Source organism: Sodiomyces alcalophilus, assembly GCF_042370955.1.
Source record: "Sodiomyces alcalophilus JCM 7366 unplaced genomic scaffold ACRALscaffold_2, whole genome shotgun sequence".
Classification (NCBI taxonomy): Eukaryota; Fungi; Ascomycota; class Sordariomycetes; order Glomerellales; family Plectosphaerellaceae; genus Sodiomyces; species Sodiomyces alcalophilus.
This window is the reverse complement of record NW_027263533.1, coordinates 2,358,424-2,383,623: the sequence shown is the minus strand read 5'-3', so window position 1 is coordinate 2,383,623 and position 25,200 is coordinate 2,358,424. Positions and strand designations below refer to the sequence as shown.

General features: G+C 55.2%; 11 protein-coding genes across 11 annotated transcripts; 4 read left to right on the top strand and 7 right to left on the bottom strand.

The window, feature by feature from the left end:
- Positions 1 to 364: 364 nt before the first annotated feature.
- Positions 365 to 3,883, bottom strand: ACRALDRAFT_2098225 (uncharacterized protein; the record flags this gene model as incomplete). The annotated part of the gene is made up of 3 exons (XM_071022871.1): positions 365 to 1,306; positions 1,361 to 3,160; positions 3,290 to 3,883. The coding sequence occupies 3 exons, from the start codon at positions 3,881 to 3,883 to the stop codon at positions 365 to 367; spliced, it is 3,336 nt and encodes a 1,111-aa protein (XP_070877023.1).
- A 673-nt stretch (positions 3,884 to 4,556) lies between these two features.
- ACRALDRAFT_1029084 (uncharacterized protein) lies at positions 4,557 to 6,302 on the bottom strand (the record flags this gene model as incomplete). The annotated part of the gene is made up of 4 exons (XM_071014867.1): positions 4,557 to 4,708; positions 4,786 to 5,931; positions 6,008 to 6,071; positions 6,165 to 6,302. 4 exons carry the CDS (start codon positions 6,300 to 6,302, stop codon positions 4,557 to 4,559), a joined length of 1,500 nt encoding a protein of 499 aa, XP_070877022.1.
- A 1,583-nt stretch (positions 6,303 to 7,885) lies between these two features.
- ACRALDRAFT_1040113 (uncharacterized protein) lies at positions 7,886 to 9,852 on the top strand. Its single transcript, XM_071015163.1, has 9 exons — positions 7,886 to 8,270; positions 8,403 to 8,452; positions 8,511 to 8,718; positions 8,766 to 8,921; positions 9,005 to 9,021; positions 9,096 to 9,174; positions 9,240 to 9,333; positions 9,417 to 9,677; positions 9,743 to 9,852. Exons 1-9 carry the CDS (start codon positions 7,973 to 7,975, stop codon positions 9,783 to 9,785), a joined length of 1,206 nt encoding a protein of 401 aa, XP_070877021.1. The 5' UTR covers positions 7,886 to 7,972; the 3' UTR covers positions 9,786 to 9,852.
- Positions 9,853 to 10,661: 809 nt separating this feature from the next.
- ACRALDRAFT_1074792 (uncharacterized protein) lies at positions 10,662 to 12,907 on the top strand. Its single transcript, XM_071018283.1, has 5 exons — positions 10,662 to 10,848; positions 11,024 to 11,153; positions 11,243 to 11,378; positions 11,488 to 12,125; positions 12,229 to 12,907. The coding sequence occupies exons 1-5, from the start codon at positions 10,831 to 10,833 to the stop codon at positions 12,453 to 12,455; spliced, it is 1,149 nt and encodes a 382-aa protein (XP_070877019.1). The 5' UTR covers positions 10,662 to 10,830; the 3' UTR covers positions 12,456 to 12,907.
- On the bottom strand, positions 12,506 to 12,897 carry ACRALDRAFT_207225 (uncharacterized protein; the record flags this gene model as incomplete). The annotated part of the gene is made up of 2 exons (XM_071022193.1): positions 12,506 to 12,715; positions 12,811 to 12,897. The coding sequence occupies 2 exons, from the start codon at positions 12,895 to 12,897 to the stop codon at positions 12,506 to 12,508; spliced, it is 297 nt and encodes a 98-aa protein (XP_070877020.1).
- A 2,075-nt stretch (positions 12,908 to 14,982) lies between the features above and the next one.
- Positions 14,983 to 15,346, top strand: ACRALDRAFT_2100947 (uncharacterized protein; the record flags this gene model as incomplete). The annotated part of the gene is made up of 2 exons (XM_071023034.1): positions 14,983 to 15,126; positions 15,272 to 15,346. 2 exons carry the CDS (start codon positions 14,983 to 14,985, stop codon positions 15,344 to 15,346), a joined length of 219 nt encoding a protein of 72 aa, XP_070877018.1.
- A 1,685-nt stretch (positions 15,347 to 17,031) lies between these two features.
- On the bottom strand, positions 17,032 to 18,286 carry ACRALDRAFT_2073568 (uncharacterized protein; the record flags this gene model as incomplete). The annotated part of the gene is made up of 2 exons (XM_071022224.1): positions 17,032 to 17,464; positions 17,583 to 18,286. Coding segments are annotated over 2 exons (1,137 nt in total), but the record flags the coding sequence as incomplete, so codon positions are not given.
- A 309-nt stretch (positions 18,287 to 18,595) lies between these two features.
- On the bottom strand, positions 18,596 to 19,140 carry ACRALDRAFT_1061264 (uncharacterized protein). Its single transcript, XM_071016394.1, has 2 exons — positions 19,037 to 19,140; positions 18,596 to 18,984 (listed from the first exon to the last, which is right to left on the bottom strand). Exon 2 carries the CDS (start codon positions 18,944 to 18,946, stop codon positions 18,788 to 18,790), a length of 159 nt encoding a protein of 52 aa, XP_070877016.1. The 5' UTR covers positions 18,947 to 18,984; positions 19,037 to 19,140; the 3' UTR covers positions 18,596 to 18,787.
- Positions 19,114 to 22,513, top strand: ACRALDRAFT_207222 (uncharacterized protein; the record flags this gene model as incomplete). Its single annotated transcript, XM_071022192.1, has 11 exons — positions 19,114 to 19,127; positions 19,153 to 19,186; positions 19,239 to 19,302; positions 19,334 to 19,517; positions 19,585 to 19,721; positions 19,752 to 19,787; positions 19,861 to 19,886; positions 19,918 to 19,970; positions 20,321 to 20,610; positions 20,706 to 20,840; positions 20,907 to 22,513. 11 exons carry the CDS (start codon positions 19,114 to 19,116, stop codon positions 22,511 to 22,513), a joined length of 2,580 nt encoding a protein of 859 aa, XP_070877015.1.
- A 151-nt stretch (positions 22,514 to 22,664) lies between these two features.
- Positions 22,665 to 23,184, bottom strand: ACRALDRAFT_1061263 (uncharacterized protein). Its single transcript, XM_071016393.1, has one exon. The coding sequence runs from the start codon at positions 23,070 to 23,072 to the stop codon at positions 22,770 to 22,772; it is 303 nt and encodes a 100-aa protein (XP_070877014.1). The 5' UTR covers positions 23,073 to 23,184; the 3' UTR covers positions 22,665 to 22,769.
- A 158-nt stretch (positions 23,185 to 23,342) lies between these two features.
- ACRALDRAFT_1061262 (uncharacterized protein) lies at positions 23,343 to 24,607 on the bottom strand. The gene is made up of 3 exons (XM_071016392.1): positions 24,402 to 24,607; positions 24,292 to 24,344; positions 23,343 to 24,238 (listed from the first exon to the last, which is right to left on the bottom strand). Exons 2-3 carry the CDS (start codon positions 24,341 to 24,343, stop codon positions 23,436 to 23,438), a joined length of 855 nt encoding a protein of 284 aa, XP_070877013.1. The 5' UTR covers position 24,344; positions 24,402 to 24,607; the 3' UTR covers positions 23,343 to 23,435.
- Between the last annotated feature and the right edge of the window lie 593 nt (positions 24,608 to 25,200).

Here is a 25,200-nt window from a genome sequence, read left to right as displayed (position 1 = left end):
TCATACATACGGTACGCCGTGGTGTGTTTGTCCTATGTGGGCTGGACAAAGATTGATGGGACGACTGTGACGACGGAACTGCTACCATGGTTTTGAGCTGAAGCTCGCCAGATTAGGAGACAGAGATGAGACATTCCAAAAGCTGAATCCGACAAAGAGCACAAAAGTCTATTGTGTATTCAGTTCCACTTTATTAATGACACGGCATGACCAGCCCAGATCAGATCAACGGGCCGCCCAAGGCATACTCCAACTCCCGGCCCATGTACGTGTCCCCATCGCCATCCACCGTGCCCGTGTCCCAGATGGTGCCCGGTGAACCAACCAGCCAAGGCAGCCGAGACGGACGCCCTCCTCCGCGTTCCTAACCCACGACAGGGACCGTGTCGGCCTCGGCAAGCCACAGTTTGGACAGGTCCTTCGACAGTCCCAGCCTCAATATACGCAGAACGTCCCGGCTGGTGGCGCCGGCCGTCATCCCGCTGCGCCAGTCCCAGCCGCGCTTGGCCGCACCCCCCGCTCTGCTGAGTCCGCCGCTTACGGACCGGTGCAGCTGGCTGGCCAGCATGGTGCTGCCGCTCAGCATGTAGGCGCCGGACCCGCTCGAATTGCCCGCCCCGCCCGTGTTCTTCCGCCGCATCAAGTCGTGCGGCGTCGACCCCTTCAAGCCCTGCGCAGAGGCCAAGACGAGGTTGAAAAACTCGTCGGCCGCGTTGAACACCGTCGACGACACCGTCTCAATGTCCTCGACCGCCTTGAGGAGGGTGTCCATCTGGTCGAGCGTGATGACGGCGGCCGCCTCGGAATCGCCAGGGTTTACAAACGCCAGCGCTTCGCCGAGGAGTGCCAGGAGGAAATCCTCGCTCACCACGGCGTCGCGCCTCTCGTCGTAGAGGCCGCCGCGGATGTTGTCGTCCGAGCTGGAAATCACCGCCACAATGGCCGTTGCCGCTTGCCGGCGGATGGCGGTTGCTTTGTGGTACGACATGGACGCCAGGCCCGGCGTGTCGCGGAGTTCGTAAAACTTGCGCAGAGTCGCGTACCCGCTGAGCATGCGGCCCAGCAGCTGGGCCGCCTCCAGATCCTGTTGGGCGTACTCCTCCAACGTCTTGCTGCGGTCGGTGAGAAGTCGGTGGAGGTGATCGTCGAGGTCTTCGGGAGGGGGGAAGACGGTCGACTGCATGAGCGAGTACGACGTGAGGAGGTTGAGCACCTCGCGGACCTTGCCCGGTCGGTGAGCGAGGGCGTAGTACCAGAGCGCCTCGCCATACCGGTGCGAGTCTTTCGCCAAGATTTCCGCAAATGTCTGCAACCAGTTAGTTTGGCTTACGTTCTGTCCTTTCAAGTGTTCGGTTTATACCTCTGCAGTGTCCTCGGCGTAGGTGATCATGCCGAGTTCGCTGAGAATCTTCCATAACTTCTCGACAGTGTCGCTCGAGTCGACATTCAGCACGTCGAGAATGTCCCGGAGCAGCTCCCCCACCATCTCCTCGGACCGCTCCGTCGAGTCCATGCGCCCCAAAACTTCCATGGCCACCTCCCATCCATACCGTTGCGGCGACAGCTGGTCGATGCCTGCGAGCTCTCGCGCGTACTGCAGCAGAGTGGTATCCTTGATGCCCTCCACCTCATCCTTGCCTCGAGCCGGCATGCCAAGAATATCCAAGTCTTCCTGATCTAGGCTATCCAGTAGAATCAGATTGGGCATCTCCGGTTTCGGCAGCCACCGGCCCAAGGAAGCCAGCTCGGCAACGGCAGCCGCTACGGGTAGAGACCAGGTTCGGAGGAAGCCGATGACGGCCGTGTTGTTTCCCTCAAAGGCGGAAACGATGGCCATCTCGACCGGGTTTCTCGGGTTCGGTTCGAATTCGGATGCGACGGCAGCGTGCAGCGCCGTGGCCAGGCGGTCCAGCCAGGCATCCGGTCCCGTGAAGGGGGCGGGTAGGGCCAAGACCTGTTGTGACCGAGACATGCGGAGGCTCTTGTTGTTGTTCCTGTCCCCGGCCTCGCCGACATGCCACCAACCGAACAAGCCGATGGTCGCTTCGCACCAGTCCTGGGCCGCATCCAGGATGGCCTCGGGTTCTCCCATGGCAATGTCGTAAATCATGTGGAGGTGCTCGTAGATGTCCCAGGGGACCTGGCTCTCGGCCTTACGGGCAAGGCTGGCCAGGGAAGGGCGGCCCGGGGCGCCACCGCCGCCGTTGTCGCCATCGGCCATGGCGAACTGGGGTCTGTCCTGGCCCCGGCCCTCGGCAAACCTCTGGAGCCTGTCCAGCGAACCCTTGGCCTGGATACGGAACAGCGTCCAGTCGCTGCTGAAGACGTCCCAGTTCTCTTTCGCCCTGCTGCCGGGGCAGGTGTCCAGCATATCGCAAGCGATCTGGACGGCGCGTTGCACATTTTCGAGGGTCTTTCCGGTATAAGCTAGTTCGCCCCGGGGACCTTTCCTCACGGCTCCCCACCCGGCGTCCGTGAGCAACTGCAAGGCGCCGGCAATGTTCCCCCGCATGAGCGAGCTTGTGATGGTCTGCCAGTACAGCGGGTGGGCGGCGGGGCAAGGTCTATGGCCCAGCACGTCGGCGGCCTGGCCTGGATAGAGATCATGGTTCTTCTGGGCCCACTCGAACAGAATCCGCGGCAGGGCGTCGGTCCGGGCGTCGCCTGTGCGAGTGTGGTGCAGGCGAAGTACCAGGTTGGCGACGTACGAGGCCTTGCGGAAGGGTTCGTCGTCTTGACTGGGGCCGACCTCGGCGATGTGCTCACCCTCGGGCATCGGGAGGCTCGAAGCATACTGCCTCCAGGTGTCGGCCAGGTTGTCGGCAACCTGGGAAAGCCACGAGTCCAACTTGTCCGAATCGTCTTCGGTTCCGATTCCTTCGTCGTAGAGCCGGTTGATCAGCTGCTCGGTTTGGAGGATAACGGAGGGTGGCTCAGTGACGAGGGCGGGGCCGAGTTCTGTGTAGAGATCGCGAGCCGTGGAGGCAAACTTGAGAGGCTTGCCGCTAACTGAAGATCGGCGACGCGTAGAGGCGCGGAAAATATCTTCAGCTTCCTTCCGCATCTGTCTTGTGGCAGCAGGAGTGACGAGTTGCATAAAGTCAGGGTCGGGGTCGTCGGGGTTGTCGAAGCCAAAGTCAAAGCCTTCGTCCATGGCGTACTCGGCGGCACTGGCACGTTTCCTGGCCTCCTCACCGGTCTCTTCTTCATTATCAATATAGAGGTCGCCATCGACATCGGCATCACCAGCACCATGACCATAGGAATAGGCAGCTTCATGATCCTCGACTGGCTTCTCGTGCCGCATGCTCAAGAACATATCCTCGTCGGCGTCGGCATCGGCGTCGACCGACACGTCCTCCGGCGCATCGATATCGGCTTCGAGATATCGCTTCATCTCCTCGTCGGCCTGGGCCACCACGTCGGTTTCTTCATCGTCTTCGTCTTCGTCACTGTAATCGAAGGTGGGGATATGGAAGGTGCTGCTCTGGAGCCCGTGTGACTGCTTGCCGGCATCATATTCTCTGCTCAAGGAGGATGGTTGGCGGGCCGACCTAGCGGCTGCTATCGAGTTGGCAAGAGGAAACTTGGGAGAGCTCTGCGGCCGACCAAATAGATTGCTCCTGTTCGTGCTTCCGGCATTTGGGCCGCCCAAGTTTGCGGGTTTGTGGCCAGTGAAGGGGCGCATCACGGAGCTTCCCAGGTAGGATTCGGAAGGCGCACCGGCTGGGGTAAAGGACGCGGCGGAAGAGGGAGGAGGAGGGCCGGCCGGGGTGGTGGAGGGATTGTCGTCGAAACGGGAGAAGCCAGAGCCATAGCGAGGGTTTCTATCGGGGGTTGATGGCGGCAGGCTATCGTCGCTGGCAAAACCATAGGTGGGCATGATGACGGAGTTTGGAGTATTCTCTCGCCCAGTTCAACGTAGTGCTTTCGGCTTCCTTGTCCTCCTGCTGGTGTATCGCAGGGATATGGACGTTCCGAGTCGAATTAGGGAGACTGCGGCGAAATGGCTGTTGTTGGATTGCTGGGCGGGTATCGCGGATGAACGAGGAAGGACGGGCCGAATTGTTTAGGAAAAGGAAGTCGTTCACAGGTTTCACGTAGAATAAGAAAAGAAAGGAAAAGAAAAGAGAAATGAAACCAGAATGGACCAAGGTATGGATAAGAAGAGAATGAGAGGGCCGTGGCTAGAGGGTCGTGGTAGGAAAGCTGTAGGCGTCGAAGTGGTGTCCTCGTTGGGGGTCGTCGAAGAATGGCGGAAGGAAAGCTGGACGCGATTGGGATAAATTTTTGGAGCTTTCCTTCGTCGCGACAACCAGCAGCACTACGAAAGTACGTACCTAGGGAAGAGACGCCAGCAATTGGATCAATGGGATTGATGTGGGTACAGGGCTACTTGGAGTAATACTTAGGTACCGGCAACGAGGTCACGATCCGTTAGTCAGCAATGATGTCCCTGCCTAAACCTCCTTGGCACGATTATTCCTCTCTCTATTCTCTCTCTTCTAGGTATTCTCTATTCTCTATTCTCTCCCTCCCCTCAGCCGACTACCTAATTACAGCTTAGACATCTGCCGATTCGATAACCTTGGATCATCCAAATACAGATCCCGCTCAAGCGCGGCTACATTTACCATACTCTCGTTCAGCTGGCTTATTTCCGTAGCGCCCAGCAATGCCATGGTCGTTTCCAGTTCGTATTTCAAGACTGCACACATTTCGTTCAGCATGGACGTATTCCAATAGATGGGAAAAGTAAGTGGTCAGGGGGAAAAGAAAACTCACTGTCGATGGCCTTGTGCACACCCTCCTGCCCGTAGGCGCCCATGGCGTAGAGGAGCGGTCGTCCGATGCCCACTGCTTTCGCACCGAGGCAAATCGCCTTGAGAATGTCTCCTCCCCTCATCAGTCCGCCGTCCACGAAAATCTCGCACCGATCGAGGACCTCCGGATATTGCCTACGGATCCGCAGCAGTGTGGCGAGGCAGGGCGGCGCAGAATGCAGCTGCCGGCCCCCGTGGTTGCTGAGATAGACGGCCTCGACTCCGGCTTCCATGGCGAGTTTGGCGTCCTCGGCCGATTGGATTCCCTTCAACGCAATCGGTCCTCCCCACGCCTCCCGGATCCACTTGAGGTCCTTCCAGTTCAACGACCGGGACAGCCCTCCGCTGTTGCGTCCGGGGACAACTTTGGGTTTCTTGCCCTTTTCGCTAACCTTCCGAGGCTGCGGTGTCATCGCCGTCCCGAACTCGAGCTCCTCTCGGGCCTTCAGCCGGCGGTCCTCATCGCGGTTTCCCACGCAAGGCGTATCCACCGTGATCATCAGCCCCCGGTAGCCCAGCCTCTTCGCCTCCCGGATGAGGGACAGCGTCTTGTCCTGGTCGGCCTGCACGTATAGCTGGAAGAAAAGACACGAATCGACCGACTCAGGTCCCTGTCCACCCCCCGTTTCTTCCCCGTGGCTCATTGCAATCTTGGCGTGCGGAACCGACGTGTACGTGCTGGGGGAATAGTGTACGCCGCGGGCTGCGGCTACCCTGGCCAGGCCAGCCTCCCCGTCCGAATGCGTCAGGCCGACCAGGGCGGTCGCGGCGATGAAGAACGGCATGGCGCATCGCTGGCCGAACATGGACGTCGACAAGTCGATATGAGACACGTCGCGGAGGACTCGCGGGATGAAAGTAATCTTGGACCACTGCGCGACGTTGTCGTGGTGCGATTGCAGGGTATCGGCCGCCGAGGAGATGTATATGTAGGCCTGTTCCGAGATGGTGTGCCGTGCGGGTTCGACAAAATCGTCAAGCTTGACGCAGAGGTTGATGTGCGGTATCAAGTCATCCTTGGCTTCCCCGGTCGCAGCTCCAGCCGCAGACCCGGCTCCATCCTTCAGAAACTCGGCGGTTGCGGGGTCAAGAGGGCCCAAATGCTTCTCTGTTGTTGCGCGTGCGGCGTGCCTGCTTTAGCCTCGATCTACACTACGTGATGGAGAAGGAGATTCATCACACACCCTTTGGTAAAGTTTCCAGGACTGTTGAAGGTGAATGCACCTTGGAGTACTCGGCTGTAGCATCCTTTGTTGGGCCGTCCCGTCGCGTCAGCTCGTTGCGCTCATGTGTGTACTGGAAAAGAAAGGAAGGAAACAGGGGGAGAGATCAGTCGCGTACCTTGCCCGCCCATCGTAACAAAACAGAACTTCCTCCCGGGTGATCAGCCAAGTAGTCGGTCACATCGTATACTTTCCCATGAAGGACGATCCAGCACGAAGCTGCCGAGTCGTGCTTTGCAACCTCGCGGGCGTCCATGAGTGGCGGTGTCGGAATTTGACTCGAGAGTCTCATCCCTCCAAGACAGCCATCAAAGACAATCATCGGAGGTTCGAAACATTATGTATCATTGCATGCCCTGTGGGACGGATAGACCTGCTGTGGCGCTGTTGGTGGGAGCTTTCCCCGGACGGAGCTAGAGGTGGCATGCGGAGACTGAAGAGCCGGTCCCGGGACTGCGGGACGAAATAGGCTGGCCGAAATCCGTCTTAGTTCCCACCTTTTCCCAACTGGGACACATTCGCACCGCAAATCGAACCGTGGCGCCTAAAACTCATCTCAAATACCGTCTGGTTCGGAGAGGCGCCGGTAAGGTAAGAAGAAATGACATTGAGATGCAGCGCTGGGGCGGTATTTGGCGCATTTGGCTACTCGTCCTTCCGGACTGCATGGCCGAACTCGACCTTCGACCATGTACCCAAGGCACAGGGCGCGAAAAAGGGGGGACTTTGCAATGAAATAAAAGCTACCCTTTGCCCCTGGCGCATACATCGTCTCTGACTTGCCCTACGACAGCGATTTCGCGGCCAGATTCAAAACAACTCCATGGTCGAAGCGTAGCCGCCCAACAGTTGCAACAAGTCACTCCTTTCCACACTTTCATGTTCCTTACCTCATGTGGAGAAGAAACACCCTTGAGGCTCTAAGGCGTTGGCGAGAGTTGTAAGCACCAGCGACTGCCGGAACACTTTCCTCCTGACTAGAGTCCGGACGGACAATGTGGCAAGGCGGCAGTAGGTGATTACAACGTAGGCACAATGTGCTGACTATATTCTAGTGTGGAATTGCGAAAAAGGAACAGGGCGGGTCTCTAAACTCCTTTATCTCCGTGGCTAGGGGCTGGCATTATGTAGCAGGGAAATGCTTGCTTGACGTTGGCGTGCATCTACTGGACTGGTAAAGTGATTCCGGCCCGGACTGGCGCGGGCTTTGACCCCCGTGTCCGGTCCGTTCCCGGTTGGTACACACACCATTGGCGACACTGCACCCATGACCCAACCTGATGGGCAAGCTTATTTTCGTCTCCCTCTCCCAGGCCAGGTCAGCAGTTTGTCGCAAAAAATTCAGTCTCGGGTCTTTTACTTATATCGCAATTCCCAATATCGACCCTTTGAGAAGACGCTTCTCAGGGCTCCGACTATCCCTGCCTGGACATCGCCAACCTGTTCCGCCCATAATGGAGAAACCCAACATGGTAGAGTCCGATGACTCTGGTCACGGCTCTGACCAGCCTGGCCAACTAGAAAGCAATACGAACTCGCCGATTGTCAAAGAGTCTTTCCCCCTCATGGACCTGGAGAGGAGTTTGGTAGGCTGGGAGTCGGAGACGGATCCATCGAATCCCAGGTAATTAATTTTAGGCGCTTGCATCGAGGTCTCGATCTCTTTTCGTTTGGGAAAAAGAAAGGAAGGAAAAGGTCCCAATGCTGACCCGTTGCTCCCAGGAACTGGTCAACCTGGAAAAAAAGACTTTTAATGATACTCATGGGAATCATATCAACCCTGAGGTGAGCGAAGCAGGAGCATCAACACCGCCGAGACGTGAATGTTGACCACCCACCAGCCCCCTGGCATCGTCCCTAGTCGCCCCGGCCATCCCTCTCACCCTGAAGGAACTCAACGAGACGTCCCTGATACTCGGCTCGTTCATGGTCACGATTTATATTCTGGGGTTTGCCGTCGGTCCCCTATTCTTAGGACCCCTGAGCGAGATGTACGGACGGTATCCCGTCGTCATCTTGTCGACGTGGACCTTCAACGCCTGGGTTTTGGGAAGCGCATTGGCCCCCAACATGGCAGGCCTTATCGTCATGCGTTTTCTTGCCGGCGTCGGCGGCTCGGCCGTCATGACCTTGCCTCCCGCCATCGTCGCGGACCTGTACCCGGTTGAACAGAGGGCCTCGGCGAGCTCCTTGATCATCATGGCCCAGTCTCTCGGGCCGGCGAGTAAGGACATGAACTCCCTTCCCCCTTTCCCGTCCACTCCCCTTTACCCCTTTTCTCCCGAACTGCGCCCCATTTCGTCCACCCCCCTCTCAACGCTGTGTAGATGTACTGACATGTTGGGGAACTGACTAGTTGGCCCGATATGTGGCGGATTCATTGCCCAACATCTGGGCTGGCGCTGGGTACGCTTCAAGGCCCATCATCCCTCTGCTCCTTTTCTCCCAAGCTAACGGCTGCAAGACCTACTGGATTCTGTTAATCGTTTCGGGTTCGGTCACCCTGGCGATGACTCTCTTCATGCAAGAGTCGTATGCACCCAGACTTTTGCAAAAGAAGGCCCAGCGGTTGCGAAAAGAGACCGGCCGCGACGACCTCAGAACGGAACTGGACCAGAACTTGTCCACCACGCAGATTCTGGCCAGAAGCATCATCCGACCTACCCAGGCACGTCCGATTCCCCTATTTGGCCTCGAGACTTGGCTCGACTAACCAGAGCGCAGCTGTTGACAAGGTCGCCCATTGTCATCCTGATCTGTGCATACGTGTCTTCGATTTATGGCTTCTTATACCTCTGGTTCACCACAATCCCAACTGTCTTTGGAGAGACCTATGGCTGGCCAACCAGTTTCGTCGGATTAGCATATACGCCGCGTAAGTACACCATGTATCCTCCAAACAGACTCGCGATCTCGAAATATGATTGTTTTTTCCTACCTCTGACCCGTCGTCTATAGTGGCCGTAGGGATGATTGTAAGTTTCTTGGACCCCATCTTCTTACCAATCTTTCCCCGCGTTGAAATGGCCCCAAACCTGACTATTCACAGCTGTCTCTCTACCTCATCATGAGAACAAACGACGCCACCGTCGTCAAGCTCACAAAGCAGAACAACAACGTGTACGAACGTAAGTTTGGATTCTCGGCGCCACGTTGTGAAACCAATCCAGCTGATGATAGAACGCCATTCAAGCCGAGATGCGACTTCCGTCCACCGTATACTACGCAGCTTTTGTCCCCGTCTCGCTCTTTTGGTACGGCTGGTCGACGCAAGAAAAAGCACACTGGTAAGACCTTGGAGCAGCCTCTATTTGTTGACCTTGCTGTCTTTTCATCCCACATGGAACTGACGAGTCTGGTTTTCGGATAGGGCTGTCACTATTGTCGGCATGGTCCCTTTTGGGTTCGGGATGGTCGGCATTTTCGTGCCTTGCCAGACGTATCTAGTGGATGTGTTCCCTCTCTACGCCGCCTCGGCTGTTGCGGCCTCCAGGGCGTCCATGTCCGTCCTGGGAGCTTTCCTCCCGTTGGCAGGTCCCCCGTTATACGAATCGCTGGGGTTGGGCATCGGAAATACCGTCTTGGGAGTGATAGCTCTTGTGATGACGCCGATCCCGATGCTGCTTTATAAGTGAGTACTTGCCGAGAGACCCGTGTACGGGTAGAGACACGTAGCGCAGCGCTAATGATGACCAGGTATGGCGGCACGGTACGTCGACGGTATCCGATTAAACTGTAACTTGACCAGATCTTGGAGGATCACAAAATGAAGGCTTGCCATGGGTAGATTAGCAAATAGATGGGTTGACTTGAGCTGGCCGAGCAGCGGTCGGCGATTTCATCTTTACGCTGCATTTTGGAGCCTGTTGTCTACTGAATACGTAAGCACGAAGCACAATGTTGTGCTATTAGCCTGGTGGCCACGATAACGGCTGTCGTTATCCTGATGTCCTTGTGGGGATTCATCCGACCAGTCAAGTCCCTGGACGGGACTTTTACGTATTCTTCGACAGGACGAGGACGAGAAAAATGGGTGACGATGTCTGGAGTCTGTTGAAGAGAATATGATGGGAAAAGACGAGGAGATCACGTCGCATTCTCAGCATACCAACAAGCTGGCGATTTTCGGTAGGAATCCGCGTCCTGACGCCTTCACTTCATAGCCTTACGAGTAGAAGCAGAGTGTGCGGTGTTGTTTTTTTGAACCCCGACCACCAGGAGGGATGAAGCATGAGTATTAGGAGGAGCACTTCTGAATCTTCGTGTATGTTGGTGGATGGAGAACCTGGTGAGCATCATGGGAAAAAGATTGACCAATACTCCAGACAAAACGTGCGTCAAAGTGAAGCACAAGCTGGAGTCCGAGGTCAGAAAGGATGTCGAGAAGACGAGTCTCGTTTGTGTTGCTGTCTTATGTAATCCCAAGGTAAAAATGTACATATTCCTTACTAATCACGTCTTGCTCACAAATTCAGAGTTGAAAAGGAACTCACGTGAAAAAGACGAGCGTTGAAAAGAAGAATCAAAGTATCAATGCCGGTAGATTATGACGTAACCCAGTCTGCGAACCCCCTCATCCATCTGACTTGGGAATGGCCTGAGGTGGGGTATATGCATCGGCAGTGAGAGTCGCTATGTTTGTACGCTGTTGTACTGTCGGCAACAAAAAGGACCGTCTTCTCTGGGTGTAATATTTTCAATCTGCGAACCGAGCGATATACGACTCTCTACGCACGAGGTTCTCACTATCAGTACTGTCCCAAGAACGACCAAACAGTTGCATCATGTCTACCGTCGGAAAAGTGCGTATCCTCCCTCCGTGAAGGGATTGCCTTCATTCGATTCCATTGATTGCGGGGTAGTTGCCGAGGATCGTTGTTTTCTGCCTGGACAATCGACACGCCATGATCAATCCCCTCTGTGGCTGGCCTCTTTGTAGAGGATTATGCAGTGCTGACTATTTCTCGCAATCTATAGACCATTACTTGCAAGGCCGCCATCGCCTGGGAGGCCGGCAAGGACTTGAGCATCGAGGATATCGAGGTCGCTCCCCCCAAGGCCCACGAGGTCCGCGTCCAAATCTACTACACCGGTGTCTGCCACACAGGTCAGTCCGCTTCTCTTTCGCGCCATATTTCCTAAGGGCCCCATAATGATGGAGAGGAGAGTCAAATGCTGACGTTTCGCGCCTCGCAGATGCCTACACCCTCTCTGGCAAGGACCCTGAGGGCGCCTTCCCCGTCGTCCTTGGTCACGAGGGCGCCGGTATCGTCGAGTCCGTCGGCGAGGGCGTCACCAATGTAAAACCCGGCGACCACGTCGTCGCGCTCTAGTACGTGTGCCACCGACCCAATCAAGCCGCCCCCCGTCCCCGCGCCGAGAGAAGAGAGGGCAGAGGAAAAGAATCTTGGAGACAACATCTAACATTCTACCCCGTACAGCACCCCCGAGTGCAAGGAGTGTAAATTCTGCAAGTCGGGCAAGACCAACCTTTGCGGCAAGATTCGTGCGACCCAGGGCAAGGGCGTCATGCCCGACGGCACGAGCCGCTTCCGTGCCCGCGGCAAGGACATCCTGCACTTCATGGGCACCTCCACCTTCTCCCAGTACACCGTCCTCGCCGACATCTCCGTAGTTGCCGTCCAGCCGGATGCTCCGATGGACCGGACTTGCCTGCTCGGCTGCGGTATCACCACTGGCTACGGTGCCGCCCGCATCACCGCGAATGTCTCCGAGGGCGACAGCGTCGGCATCTTCGGCGCCGGCTGTGTCGGCCTGTCCGTCATCCTGGGCGCCATTGCCAACAAGGCGGGCCGTATCATCGTCGTTGACGTCAACCCCGCCAAGGAGGAATGGGCACGCAAGTTTGGCGCCACCGACTTTATCAACCCGAACGACCTGAAGGGACAGTCTGTCGTCGACAAGCTCATTGAGATGACGGACGGCGGTTGCGACTACACGTTCGACTGCACAGGCAACGTCAGCGTCATGCGGGCCGCCCTCGAGGCGTGCCACAAGGGTTGGGGCGAGAGCATCATCATCGGTGTGGCTGCCGCCGGCCAGGAGATCAGCACCAGGCGTATGTTTTTTTTTTCCCCTTGCCCTTCCATCTCTCCCTGTCCTCCCCTCCTCTCCTGTCGTGCGGGATGGAAGTGCTGACGCGTTGGACAAAACCATTATAGCATTCCAACTGGTGACTGGCCGTGTGTGGAAGGGGTGCGCCTTTGGCGGTGTCAAGGGTCGCAGCCAGCTACCGGGCCTGGTATCCGACTACATGAACGGCAACCTCAAGGTGGACGAGTTTATCACCCACCGTAAGACGCTGCCGCAGATGAATGCGGCCTTTGAGGTGATGAAGTCGGGTGACTGCATCCGGTCCGTTGTCGATATGCGGAATCTGGACGCTTGAGGAAGTCACTTATCCTCTAATCGACTCCAGAAAGAGAAAAAGAAGAAAGGTCAAAAGGTCATAAGGTGTAATATTTCGGGGGAGGGACACGGACAAAAGCGATACATGGCGGATGAAGTTATGATGATACGACGGCGATGAAGGAGATGTGGAAGATGCATAATTAGTATCTGGATGCATGACATTCCTTGGAAAAAAAAGTTGTTGAACTCGTCGCAGTGAGGCTTTGCCTGATGGTGGGCGGCGTAAGGTCTCTGAGTCTACCCACATAGATTCAGGCAGAACCGGAACTTTGCCGGGATATGTACAAACCGCTTTAACCCAGAATAGCGAAACAGAAACGGTGACTTGACACCTTCACCTTGGTGACGTCTCGGTAAAATGGGTAGCTGGGCGTGTACGAAGCAACGTTCTTCGTACGGGAGTCCATCCGCCAGGTCATGCATGGCGTTTAGCCGCCGCGACGAGAATACCCGCCACGGGAAAGTAAGCGTCTCGCTTTAATCGTTCCCGGATTCAAAGTCAGAGCCAATCAATTAAATAAAACGTAGAAAATGGGCAAAGATGTGGTACAGTCGATCAACAGACTGCTGTGGTAGGACGCAGATTGTTGCAAAGGCCGTTCGCGCCATGTAAGAAAAAAAAGTAGGCAAATGTCGTCATTTGTCCCTGATACCGGGTAGGACATGTGATAAGCGAAAAGGGACGAAACGATAGTGTCCAATGCTACCTATACTGCGTACTATAACTACGACTGTACGAAGTACCGACAGCTTTGCGAAAGGGCTTTGTTAGTTACCTCTTGTTGTCTTAGACGAGGGTACCGGTAAGCTGAGTCGTCGTCTGCGTTCCCATTCAGGAAAAACCGTCACGAGGTCGAATGGCCCGGCGGGCCCGAACTTGCCGATGGATGAATAATAATGGGGCCCCACACTTGAATTTGCCACAACCGGAAAACTGCAATGCCTCATTCCGCCCGTCGTGATGAGCTATAGAGTACTTCGTAATGTGTACTCGTTACTAATTTTACGAAAGGGATTGCGAGCCCCGTTCTAGGATGGCAAAAGTATCACTTTATCAGTCATTCATGCTTACACGTGGCCTACTTTCCCCGCTAAACGGAGATCGTTCGTTTCGTTCTAGGTCCTTCCGCTATCCAATCTCGTCTCGGGTTCCACGACATCCGTTCTCGGAGCAAAGGGAGAAGAAAAGAGCCAAGACGAACTAGACTGAGGGCTTGTAACGCCAGCCCGCCGCCCCGGGGAAGACCGACCTTTTGTTGAGATCTCCTTTTTGCTTTGTTGCATTGACGCTATCCGTGATATCGCCTTTTGGCTTTCTTAGATTTGCATCCTGGACCCCAACAGAGGATATTAGCCAATGTTGCCTTTTAAGCGTTTTTAGTATGATAAGAATACAAATCGCCAAGCGCTAGGCTGTCGACAGGCACTATCGGACAGGCGGACGGGGTGGTTCCAGATGATTCGAGACTGGAACTACGAAGTATCGTGATGACTGCTTAGGTTGATGCTGAGTAAATGTCAATGATACCGGTACGTACACGTACGCCGTCCGACTTGGTGCAGGTACCGGATACCCACTGAGCCGACACTATCGTCGACTCTCGTACAACGTAACGTAACTCCGTTGAGTCGAGTCTTCAGTGGGATACGTCCAAAGTAGAGCAGATGGAGAGATGAGTCTTCTGAAACTTCAGTTCATGATAGATGTACATACGAATACACGACAGTGGCCGTATTACAAGGCTTCTCCTGACCGGGGTACGAAGGGAAACAGTACAGAGTACTTGACGTGGCTGCCGGTCGGTCGTGTGCATGTGGTGCGTGCAGACGTCGGTCTGGTGTACCATGTACACTACACTACGTACACTACGGTGGAAGGCCCGGCCTGTAACCGCACCGAACCCACACCGTCTCCATTTAGGCTTGCATTGGCGCCGTTGCACCCTGCGTCTTGCTCAGCTAAGGTACCCACCCCCGGAACCCGCCTACCCTGCCTGCCTGCCCTGCTTGCTGCGTTGGCGCCTCTGGTGGTTTGTCAGGCGCCTGGGCCGGTGTTGCGTTATGGACCGCTGCCTTGCCTTCGCCTCCCGTGTGAATCGGTCATTTGTTGGCGGGCCCCCTTTAAAAACCACCTCGCCCTTTGCCTCACCACTTGTTCCATTTTCCCCCTTTTCACTCACCACCTTCTTTTGACCGTTGCTTCTTTTTTTCTCCCGACGAATCACCACCTCCTACCTCGTGATTCTCCCATCATCTATCCTCTCCCTCCCCCATCTCTTATTCACTCCTCTCGACCCACCTCACCTCTCTCTACTTAAACCTCGACACCGCCTTCTTCCTCCTCGTTCTCTCACCGTCTCACCGTCTCACCGATTCTTTGAGTCTTCTTGAACAACGTGCCGAGTCAAGCGAAACGAATTTCCTATTACCGCTCTACGTTGTCTCGCCACCACTACCACCACCACACTCTCACCGCCAATCTCCGAACCCCCCAAACCGACACCATGCCCCCCAAGAAGATTCGCTGCTCTGCCACCGAGTGCCGCGAGCCGGCCCAGCGTATTGTCGGCGACTGTGGCTTTTGCCAGGGTCATTTCTGCGGCAAGCACCGCCTTTTGGAGGATCACAAGTGCTCGGGTCTAGAAGACGTAAGCTCTTCCTCTTCCTCTGCTTCTTCTTCGCCCTCGTCCTCCTTCATGCCCAATCCGTCTCTCCACTGGCTTCTTGGCCTCGGAGATGTTCTACAAGCAGAGGGTCTCCTTGCTGACACTGGCTCGTCTTCAATCGCGATAGTGTAAGAAGGAATCGCACGAACGAAACGCAGCCCAGCTCGAGGCCGAGAGGACACATGTCATCAGGGGCGTATAGCGCAACGTCTCCTTTTTTGACCTGGGCAACCCCCCAGCGCCTCCGAAGATTCGAGAGACGCAGTTTCTCGTCGGACCCCCCAACATCCACTTGCGATGCGGTATGCGAAGAAGAGGACGACGACGACGAGACTACATGCACCGCCGACCGAGCGGGCGTGTTGTCGTGGAATCCTCACACTTCACCCTAGCCCTCCAAAGCCAATCTCACAACGAACAAGCGACATGGGCTGCCTCGGCATCGACAAACCCGGATGGTGGTCCGATTGCGAAACGACGAGGAACACGAAACACAATATAACAGGGGAATGCATACGAATCGGGATACGTGCCAAACTGTTTGGCGATCGAAATTTCGCTTTAACAGTTGATGATCACGTTACGGATTTTCTGCATCTGCCCAGGCGTCCAACATGATGCGGCGGTTCCCATCGCCGCAAACATCTATTTTTCTTCACGACAACCAGAATTTTGAACAGGCGTGTTCACTTACATTTTGTTTTCGCCTCGTCATACAAACTGTTATGTATTTTAAGTCCTGGTTAGCTAGCTGAGACCTCCGCGCGGCGTATCGGGGTCATTTTTTATATATCGTCTTTTCGCATCCTCCCGTCGCGAAGAGGAGGCCGGCCACACATTACAGGCCATGGGAATAACCAGGAAGAAATATTTTGGATCATTTGGACCATCTCATCGTTTGTCTTGTTACTCTTGTCTATTCATCCGGTATAGAATCAGCCACCGGCGCCGGCATGGCGCAAACGGTGGCGATGGCAATATCCGTCCGGTGGCGTACTGGATTAGATATCACGGACCATTTGTCGATAGCGTAATATACCCAACACGGAACGACCGACTTTGGATGCAGCAACTGCACTTTTCGATATGGCATGCATGCTTGCCAGGCATGCATATCCACTTTTCAGCTCCCTACTACCTAGCTGCGCTGGCAGCTTTTACGTGTTCGATATTGTTACACTATGCTTATAAACTTGCGTTTGTGCTCAGTGACCGGTTTCATCTATACGGGCCTGCATCGAGTCGGGATGTCTCGTCTTTCCGCGCCATCGAATGGAATGGCCGGTCGACCATGTGGCATTACCGATTGCCAATGGTTCTGCTTGGCGCCGCACCCTTCGGCACCTGCTTATCGCCGATATCGTCTCCAGTGACCATGCAGGACCTTTTTCTTGATGACTCGACAGTCGCCGCATTCCACCCGCATGTCTCGGGCATGAACAGCGGGGTTGGTTAAGCTGCCAAGGAGATGGAAAGAGATGTTGACTGCTGCGGCCTGTAGTGTAGGTGTTCGAAATCCGGCTGCCATGCATTGCTACGTGGCCCACACGCCACCGGTTCGCTGTCGGTCGGGCGCACAATAGCGCCGGCGCCGCCGCATTTCTGCATTTTCCCCGCAAGCCTTTTCTTGCGCCGTCTTGGTACCCGAGCTGGGCAGCAAAAGGCGGATGGTATGATTGCGACTCTGGTCGCTTGTCTTGCAAGCCGAGATGTTCGCTCAATATTCTGTCCTACCTCCCTTCATCCCTCTTCTTCTTCCTTCTTAACCTTTTTCTCCTCATCGTCCTCCTCTTCTTCTTTCTTCACCTCTTCCTTGACGACCGCCGTCTCCTCCACGACAGCTTCCGCGACGACCCCGTCTTCGTACGTCTCGACCTTGAGAGCCGCCTCGGCCTTGACCTCCACTTTGGCTTTTCGCCCATCGGCGACCTTTTTCCTGTCTGCAGCCCGACACAGGCCCCGTAGGCCGAGGGAGCATTCGCCGCAACGCCGGGCGCCGGCCTGCGTCGGGCAGATGGTCTGTCCCAGGCCGACGAGGAGGGTGTTGATCTCGCGCCAGCGGTCGCGCGGTAGCCAGGACTGGAGGGCGAGGCGGGTGGCTTCTGGGTTGGCGGTGGGACGGGGGTGCCAGCCCCACAGGTTGGTGAGGCGGTGGACGTGGACGTCGACGCCGATGCCCTCGGTGCGGTCCCAGGCGGCGGAAAGGCAGAGGTGGGCCATCTTTGGTCCCACCCCGGGGAGGGAGGTCAAGCCCTCGATGGTCGTGGGGATGTCGGAGTTGTGTTTGTCGCGGATGATTTCGGCGGCTTGCATGATGTATCTATCGGTTTTAAATGTCAGTGTTGTGGCCAGGACACGAGCCCTATCTTGCTTGGTCCGTCTATCTTGTACGAATTCGAACCATGTGATTGTAAAATATTGTGCGAACAACAACGTACTTGGTCTTGTTATTGTGAAACCCGACAACACGGATGAGCTCGTTGAGCTTGGATGGCTCGGCAGCGAGAACGTTCTCGAGGGTCAATCCCGGCCGCGCCCCTGGAGCATGCGGCGGCAGCTCGGAGTGCAGGCGGCTCATGGCGACGGCGTTGACGGTGTCTTTGGTCTGGCTGGACAACATCAGGGCAACGAGGATGTGGAATCGTTTGTCGCGTTCGCTCGCATTTGGGTCGAAGAGGCGGTCGCAACCCATGGTATCGACGGCTGCGTCGCGGGCGGGGCCGGTGAGCCGCATCTCCCGGATCAGGGCGTACATCTCCTCCCAGTCGGACGGGGGCTCGACCGTGGAGATTGACGAAGGCGAAGGACCCTTGACGACGCGGGCGGGCTTTCGGCGCTTGCGAGGAGTAGGAGCAGGCGCGGGAGATGGTGTTCTGGTGTCATCTTGTTTGGGGGCCAAGGAGGGAAAGACATCGGGGTCTGGCTCGGTCTTGACGGTTCGGCGTCTCTTTCTTGGGCCGACACTGTCTTCTATATCGAGGAGAGAAGGCTGTTCCGAAAGGGCTGAGGTCGAAATCGGAGAGCTCGCGGCCTGGTAGGCGAAACGGGCTAGAGAACGCGTTACGCGGCGGGATGTCGTGGACGGTAGGGGAGTGTCGCCGAGCATCGCGGCCGTCTCCTTGGATATCCGAGAGGTGCGCATGGCGGATTATGGTAGGGGCCCTTAGGTAGTAGACTGCTGTTTCATTTCCGAGTGGTTGTGTTCTAGGTAGTGCCGAATTATCGCTTTGCTTCGTGGACTCCAACGTGGTGGTACACGAGAACACAAGTACTTAGTACACAGGTACGAAGGTACTTGATCAAATTCCGATTGGTCCGCCGACGTCAAGCGAACCAGAGCGCTGGTACCAGTGGGTCCAGCAAAGACGTTACAACGTACATGTGGCATGCGACACGCCCGAGTCGGAATACCCTCACCTCCATTAGATATTAGGCTTGAACTCTGCCTTGCAGAATACTCCTTCCTTGAGCTACGATGTAGTTTAAGGAAGGTGGGACGCTGAGTCTCCGGCTCGTAACTGCGCTTGTTTCGTGTATTGTTTGGTTTGTAAGAAAGAACGGCCTTGCCCCCTTTCTTGCTCGGTCTTGCCCGTCACGTTCACCTCAAAACCTTATACGACGGTGTCCGATGCAGGTACCGGTATCAAGCGGGTATAAGAGCTGAAGGATTCCGCACTTGGTTGGAAGAATCAACACCTTTTACAACCCACCAAGGCACTCTTTTCAGCATCTCGACAAGCTGTTGCGGGCACGCGTTATTCAACCTTGATCTGGGTCGCATGGCATCTAACCGAGAATGCATGTCAGCCAGGCAGAAACCATGCGAATAGTATATATAAGGTACGCACGATACCCAATCCTCATCCGCAAAGCATTGACTAACGGCACATAGAGCAGAACGCACCTCTACGGGACAATCCACGCCCTCGAAGCGACGCGGTTAGGAACGAGACACCCCTGGAACCCCGTATGCGTCTAGTCTAGTACACACACACACCATTCGAAAAGCCTCGAACAGCGGCACAAAGCTCCGAATACTTACGTGAGCTTTTACCGAAGTAGCTCGCAATCTTGCCTCAACATGCCTCTGTCAGAAGCTCATCCTAGAGGCCATTCTTCGTCCCTTCCGCGCCGTCATATCTCCGGAGACACAGCAGGGTATTATCTACGTGGCCGGAACCGGATTCAGGCAAAAGCATGTCATTTTTCATCCCCTCCCTTCTGCAACCATCCGGCGTGACCATCCTCGTCGAACATCTCGTCGCTCTCCAGGACCTGATGGTCCGCCGGCTCCTGGCCACCGGTATCAACGCCGCCGTTGCCGGACGTCTCACTGCCTACCCCCCTGCTGGCGACGCAGTCTACCTTCGTCTGTACAAAAATTATGAACCGCCAGGACATTCTCGAGATTCCAGAAAAAATGGTCACAACAGCGTGCAGGACCATTCCGCATAGTCAAAGTCGCCAACCCATTGGCATACGAATTGGATTTTCCGCGATCCTGGCGAGTTCACAGAGGGGAGTCTATCCCACAGCTGAGGCCCACGTCATCTTCGACAGCCACGGCGGCTTTCGGAGTAAATAAGCGAGACCTTAGCACGCATAAGCCCGCAGCGGCTCTTCATCACGGCCACCCTGCCACCGTGCCTTTTTATAAGTTTCACGCGGTAGTACGGCATTGCAATTTTCCGCCTCCTATCACAGCGCTTGGCCTAGGCATGGACTATGCGGACATGTCCTTGGTAATTCTGCTTAGCACCCCGTGTATGTTAGTCGCTGTCGTTGTGGTTGTCGCTGTGGTTGTCGCTGTGGTTGTCGCTGTGGTTGTGGCCGTGGTTCTCTAATATACAGTTACCCATCAGTCTTTCTGTATACGCCCCAGAAGCCTCTTGGCATCTCTCCCTAACTCCTAAATAGGGTATCTATAGCTGTATTACTGTGTCCAAAGGCTGAATACTATGGATTTGCTTAGCTTCATTTCGCTCTATTCTAGAGATTTTAAGTCCAAGTAGTCCCGGCTGTTCTCCTTTCCTTCTTGTCCTATTCTCTTCGTCTTCTTCCGTATACTATACCCCTCTCCTTTCCCATATCCTTCCTCCTTGCCATTCCCCCGTCTCTCGCTATATTATCCTGCCGTTTTCTATCTTTCCAGTTTTCTCCCGTGAGATCCTCTTAGTACCGCCTCTTCTTTCCATCTGGCGCTCTTCTTGGTGTTTACACTATCAGACATCCTCACTGATCTGAAGTTAGCTGAACATTTGATTCAGTACATTGCTACCATGATTCTCTCCTCAGCACTCAACTGCCGCTGTTGTGCAGACTCGACCTGCATTTTGAAGCCCCTACTTACGTCACATAGTCATTCCAAGGGTGTATACCCAATCTGCTGGTGCATATTAGGGAAATCGGAAAGCGTGCGCTACCAGCTTTTTGGGTTATATGTTCTTTACACAGGAGATCGTGAAAGTGACACTCTTTCCTTAGCAGTAGTTTACAAACAGACAGGTGCCTAATAGACTTTGATTAATTCCATACTTCTAACTTCACGGTCAGCTCCCAAGAATCTTCACTACCACACGCGTTGACTTGGACAGCAAGTATAACCATGGCGCTCAACTCTACTCCAGGGTTGAAGGGCAGTATGGCTCCAGACATTGTAAGACAAGGACATCTCATGTGTTACCTCCTTCCTCCTGGTTGAGATATGGCGGCTAATGGAAGAAATCCCTAGGAAGCTCTTCAAACCGTGACTGCTGCCCAAGGGCCGATGTGTCTCGCATGTATCGCAAAGTGTGGTGACAATCCGGCGCATACATGCGAGTACTCGGACGATTCGACTTTGCCATGTAATCATTGCCAAGAAGTCTCTGAGTGCATCAAGGTAAAGAGTACTCTAGCCAGCGTAAGGCAGCTACAGAGAATGGCCGGGGACATTGCCCAAGCCGAGAGACTCAACAATGATGTCGTCTGTACCGAGAGAAGAGACACGCTAAAGATGCTCAGTCGTGCTGTCTTTCAGTTCGTCGAGGAGAAATGGATGCACAAGTTGACTGCCATGGAATGGACTCGCAGACGAAGGAGAGAAGCAAGTCTCGAAGACGAGTTGTCCCGGAAGGCACAGAAACTTGAGCAAGTCGAATCAGATTCGAACGAGACTACAGATACCGAGAATAGCAGGCTTCGTCGTAACCTGGAGGTAGCCAAGCGCGAGGTAAACGACATTGCCGCGCAATATTCCGAACTGCGCAGGGTTTTCTCTGAGCGGATGATGGAATCGGTCAGTACGCAGGCGGAGCTGCAGAGACATGTTGACCGTCTCACCTCTGAGCGAGATCAACTCTGGCGAGAGAAGAAAACGAGCGAGGCAGACCTCCACGCCCATATACAGCAGCTCAAGGAAATGCGCACTCAACATGATGACTTGCGCCGACAGTTGGTGGCTCTGCAGAGCGAATCTATTAGCGAAAGGCGGGAGTTTGAGAGCCACCTCCGCAACATGACCAGCGATATGCGCAGGCAAGTCTCGAAATTCTCTCGTCGGCGGGACGAGTCCACCGTCCGACAGGCAAGGTCTGAAATGGAATTCCGCAACCTCACGGCCCAGTGCGCTGCGCTGCGGGAAAGCCTCGCCAGGGTCCAGGCAAACTCGAATAATAAGGTGCAGGAACTGGGGGCACGACTCCAGTACGTCACGGCTGAGCGCGATGCCCTACAGCAAAGTGTTGCCAGGGTTCAGGCAGAATCGGATAATAAAATGCAGGAACTCGAAGCACGACTTCAGAATGTCACGTCTCAGCGCGACAACCTGCAGGACGACCTTGCCAGGCGTCGGGATATGTCCACGACTACGCTAGGGGAATTTGAGGGAGCGCTTCACCAAACGGTTGCCAGTAACGGAGGAGTTCAAAACAGTTGCTGCACCTCCTTATCTAAGTCGATGGACAGGCTCGGGGAGGTGGAAATGCAACTACGTGAAGCCACGGCGGTCAACGAGAAACTGCAAGCAGACATTGCGGCCAGGCATCAGCAATCCGTGGCCCGATGTGTTGAATTAGAAGAGCGGATTTTCGCCCTCTTGGCAGAGAATAACAAACTCAGGGCCCAGCAGCAGGAGGAAGGCCGACATACAGGGCAAGGGGTAGGATGCCGTGAGCCTGGAATCGGAGGCGATCGGACTCTGCATTCTCAGAACAAAGCGGAGCAAGGGGTTGCGGTTTCATCAGAGGAGCTTCTCTCTCAGCTCCGCGAAGCTCAGAAGGAGCGAGATCAGTTGGAGCAGGACAGGGATGAGAATAAGAAGGTTATCGAAGCACTTCTCCAGGAGATGACCGAGTATAAGCGAGATTTCTGGAGAAGAAGCAGTATCTGACAAGCGAGGGACAGCGGATTAGAAGGAGTCGTAGCTGCAATCGCTCCATACTGGTGCTGTGCCTGCAGACATAGTAAGTCTTAACTGCGGTATGTATAGGACGATCCGAGAGGGAAAATATATTTGCATATGTTGTGATTTTCCCCTTTTTCCGCGTCTTCATTCACATACCTCCGACAAGGTCCAACTTGCTACGGGTCGAATTAGCAAGAGTGGACTGGCTATATCCATTCCCTGATCTTAGCTGGTCCTACGATCACTTGACCGCGTGCTGCTCCACCCAGCATGACACCCCCTCTGCGGTGTCCCACCTTAGAGGCTCCATTTCATCGACAGGAGCCCACGTTACTCCGTTGGCCAGGTGGTCGTGTCCCATGCGGTGAGCCTCAATGTTCGCATCCGCGATGGTGGAGTATACGCCGATGATGGCGAAGTCGCCACTCTCGTCGTCTCTCCAGAGGACAAGAAATACGTCTTTGGGGGTAGGGACAGAGTTTGTCTGATCTGATGTGTTTGTAGCCGTCTCACTGCAGGACGGGGGGCTCATTGCTGGGGCCATCTCTTCCATAGTAGGGGGTAGAAGGTCTGTCAGCTAGTTTGTAATGGAGCCGGCGGTCAGTCGATAATCTACCATGGCGATTCGTTGTGTTTGTGAAAATCCGTCCCTTGACTATAGCGTAGTAAGTTCAGCTTGCTTGTGGTTATGTTGCAATAATGCGGTTCATGTTTACCTTCAGGACGGGAGTGGGAGATCACAAGCAAGTTGCAGGTTCTGACATGGTGACATCACACCGAACACACCGAACACACCGAACACATGTTTCATCTGCTGTCAGCTGCTCAGCTGGCAAACACGTCACGTGAAATATGGTTAGAAATCGAATATATACCATCACGTTCAACGAGACCGACTACATTTCCACTATTGCATTCCCAGCAACATGCCTCCGTTGGCACAAATGACCTGCCCAGTGCACCACGCCGACTCGGCCGAGCACAGCATGGCGACGACACCAGCGATCTCCTCCACATAGGCGGGCCGGCCACCAGCCTCCTTGGCACTCTCCACGACCTCATCAGAGTCGATACCCGGCCTAGCCTTCATGAGCGGGGTGTGTTCGATGTAACCCTTGATGAAGCGCTTGAATTCGGGGGTGTTCCGGTCGTACATCGGGGTCAGGACGGGGCCGGGGTTGATGGCGTTGACGGTGGCGTTCTCGCTGAGCTCGCGGGCCCAGGTCCGCGTCATGGCCTCCAGGGCGGCCTTGGTGCCGCCGTAGACGGTCTGGCCGGGGAAGCCGGTGGAGGAGCTGACGGAGGAGAGGTTGACGATGCGGCCGGAGCGGTCGGTCGGGAGGTAGGGCTGGGCGGCCTGGACGAGCAGCAGGGGGCCCAGGACGTTGACGCGGTACGAGGTGTCGAAGTCTTCGACTTTAATGTCCGGGAGCTTGTCGTTGAGGGCGACGCCGGCGTTGTTGACGAGGATGTCGATCTGGAAGCGAGGGGCGCCGGAAGCGAGGATCCGGGTTTTCGCAGTCTCGATGAGCGAGGCTGGCCCGGTGGTGGTGCCGAGGTCGGCCTGGACGGGTATGGCGAGGATACCGTGTTTCGCGGTCAGATCCCGGGCGAGCTCGTCGGCGGGGGCCTGGGAGGATGCCGATGTGTAGCCCAGAATGAGATCGCAACCCTTGGCGGCGAGGATTTCCGCGATGGCGTAGCCGATGCCTGGGGGGCCGACTTTAGTGGGAGTCATGGGGCGCGGATTTGGTACGACTCACCTCTCGATGCACCGGTGACGATACCGAGCTTCTTTTCCAGGGGGCGGGACATTCTGTTCGGCAGATTAGATGTGAGTGTTGGGAGCTATGTTCTTGATCACACGACAAACTTTCACTTGCGACAGGAGAAGAGAAACAGCGAGGATTCGTGTGAATCCAATCGGAGGCTAATCAGAAACTGTAATTGAAACTAGTTTCCCAAGTGACATACATCGGCATGCGAATCTTCCTTCTATTCTTTCCAATGTAGACAGGATGGACATGTCCCGCCCAAGTGAGGGTCTCGTGTTGTCTGTTGTCGCGAGATGCGGTCGCCTGTCGGATATTGCTGCGGGGCAGACCGAAGTCGGCGGGGTAATTTCTCTGCTTCCCCCCACCCAGCGCATTTACGCGATTGACGACCTGATGCGCACCAATCTCCAGAGGCGCAGTCGAGACCTATTGTCTGTCAGGGTCTAGAAGGTCTTTGGGCCGCCTTTTTCCTTTTTGACCGTGTAAGAGGGGGTTACGGTAATACACAAAGTACCTCTGTAGGTATCGTGGCGTGGTCAGAGACGTCAAGCGATCTTCAGAATAGAGCTATAGCTCCTGGAAGAGACATAGTGGGGTCCCGTAAAGAGGAATTCCGGTTCTAAAGACCGAGGAGCCTCCTAAACAACAGGCCTTGTGCCCTTTGTCACACCAAATGCTCTTCGTATTTGGTACCAATGTCGATACTTGGATAGGTACTTATCCCATATCATGTACGTTGTACATGTTCTTTTGTCGATCAGATTCAGCTTCAAAGGTACTGCGTAATACAGCTCAGTGACCCCTACGAAGTAAACTCAAGTCCCAAGACCCATCCTTATCGGATACAGCCAATGAATGATGCTTATGTAACCCTCCACTTCGTCACAAACAACGCCC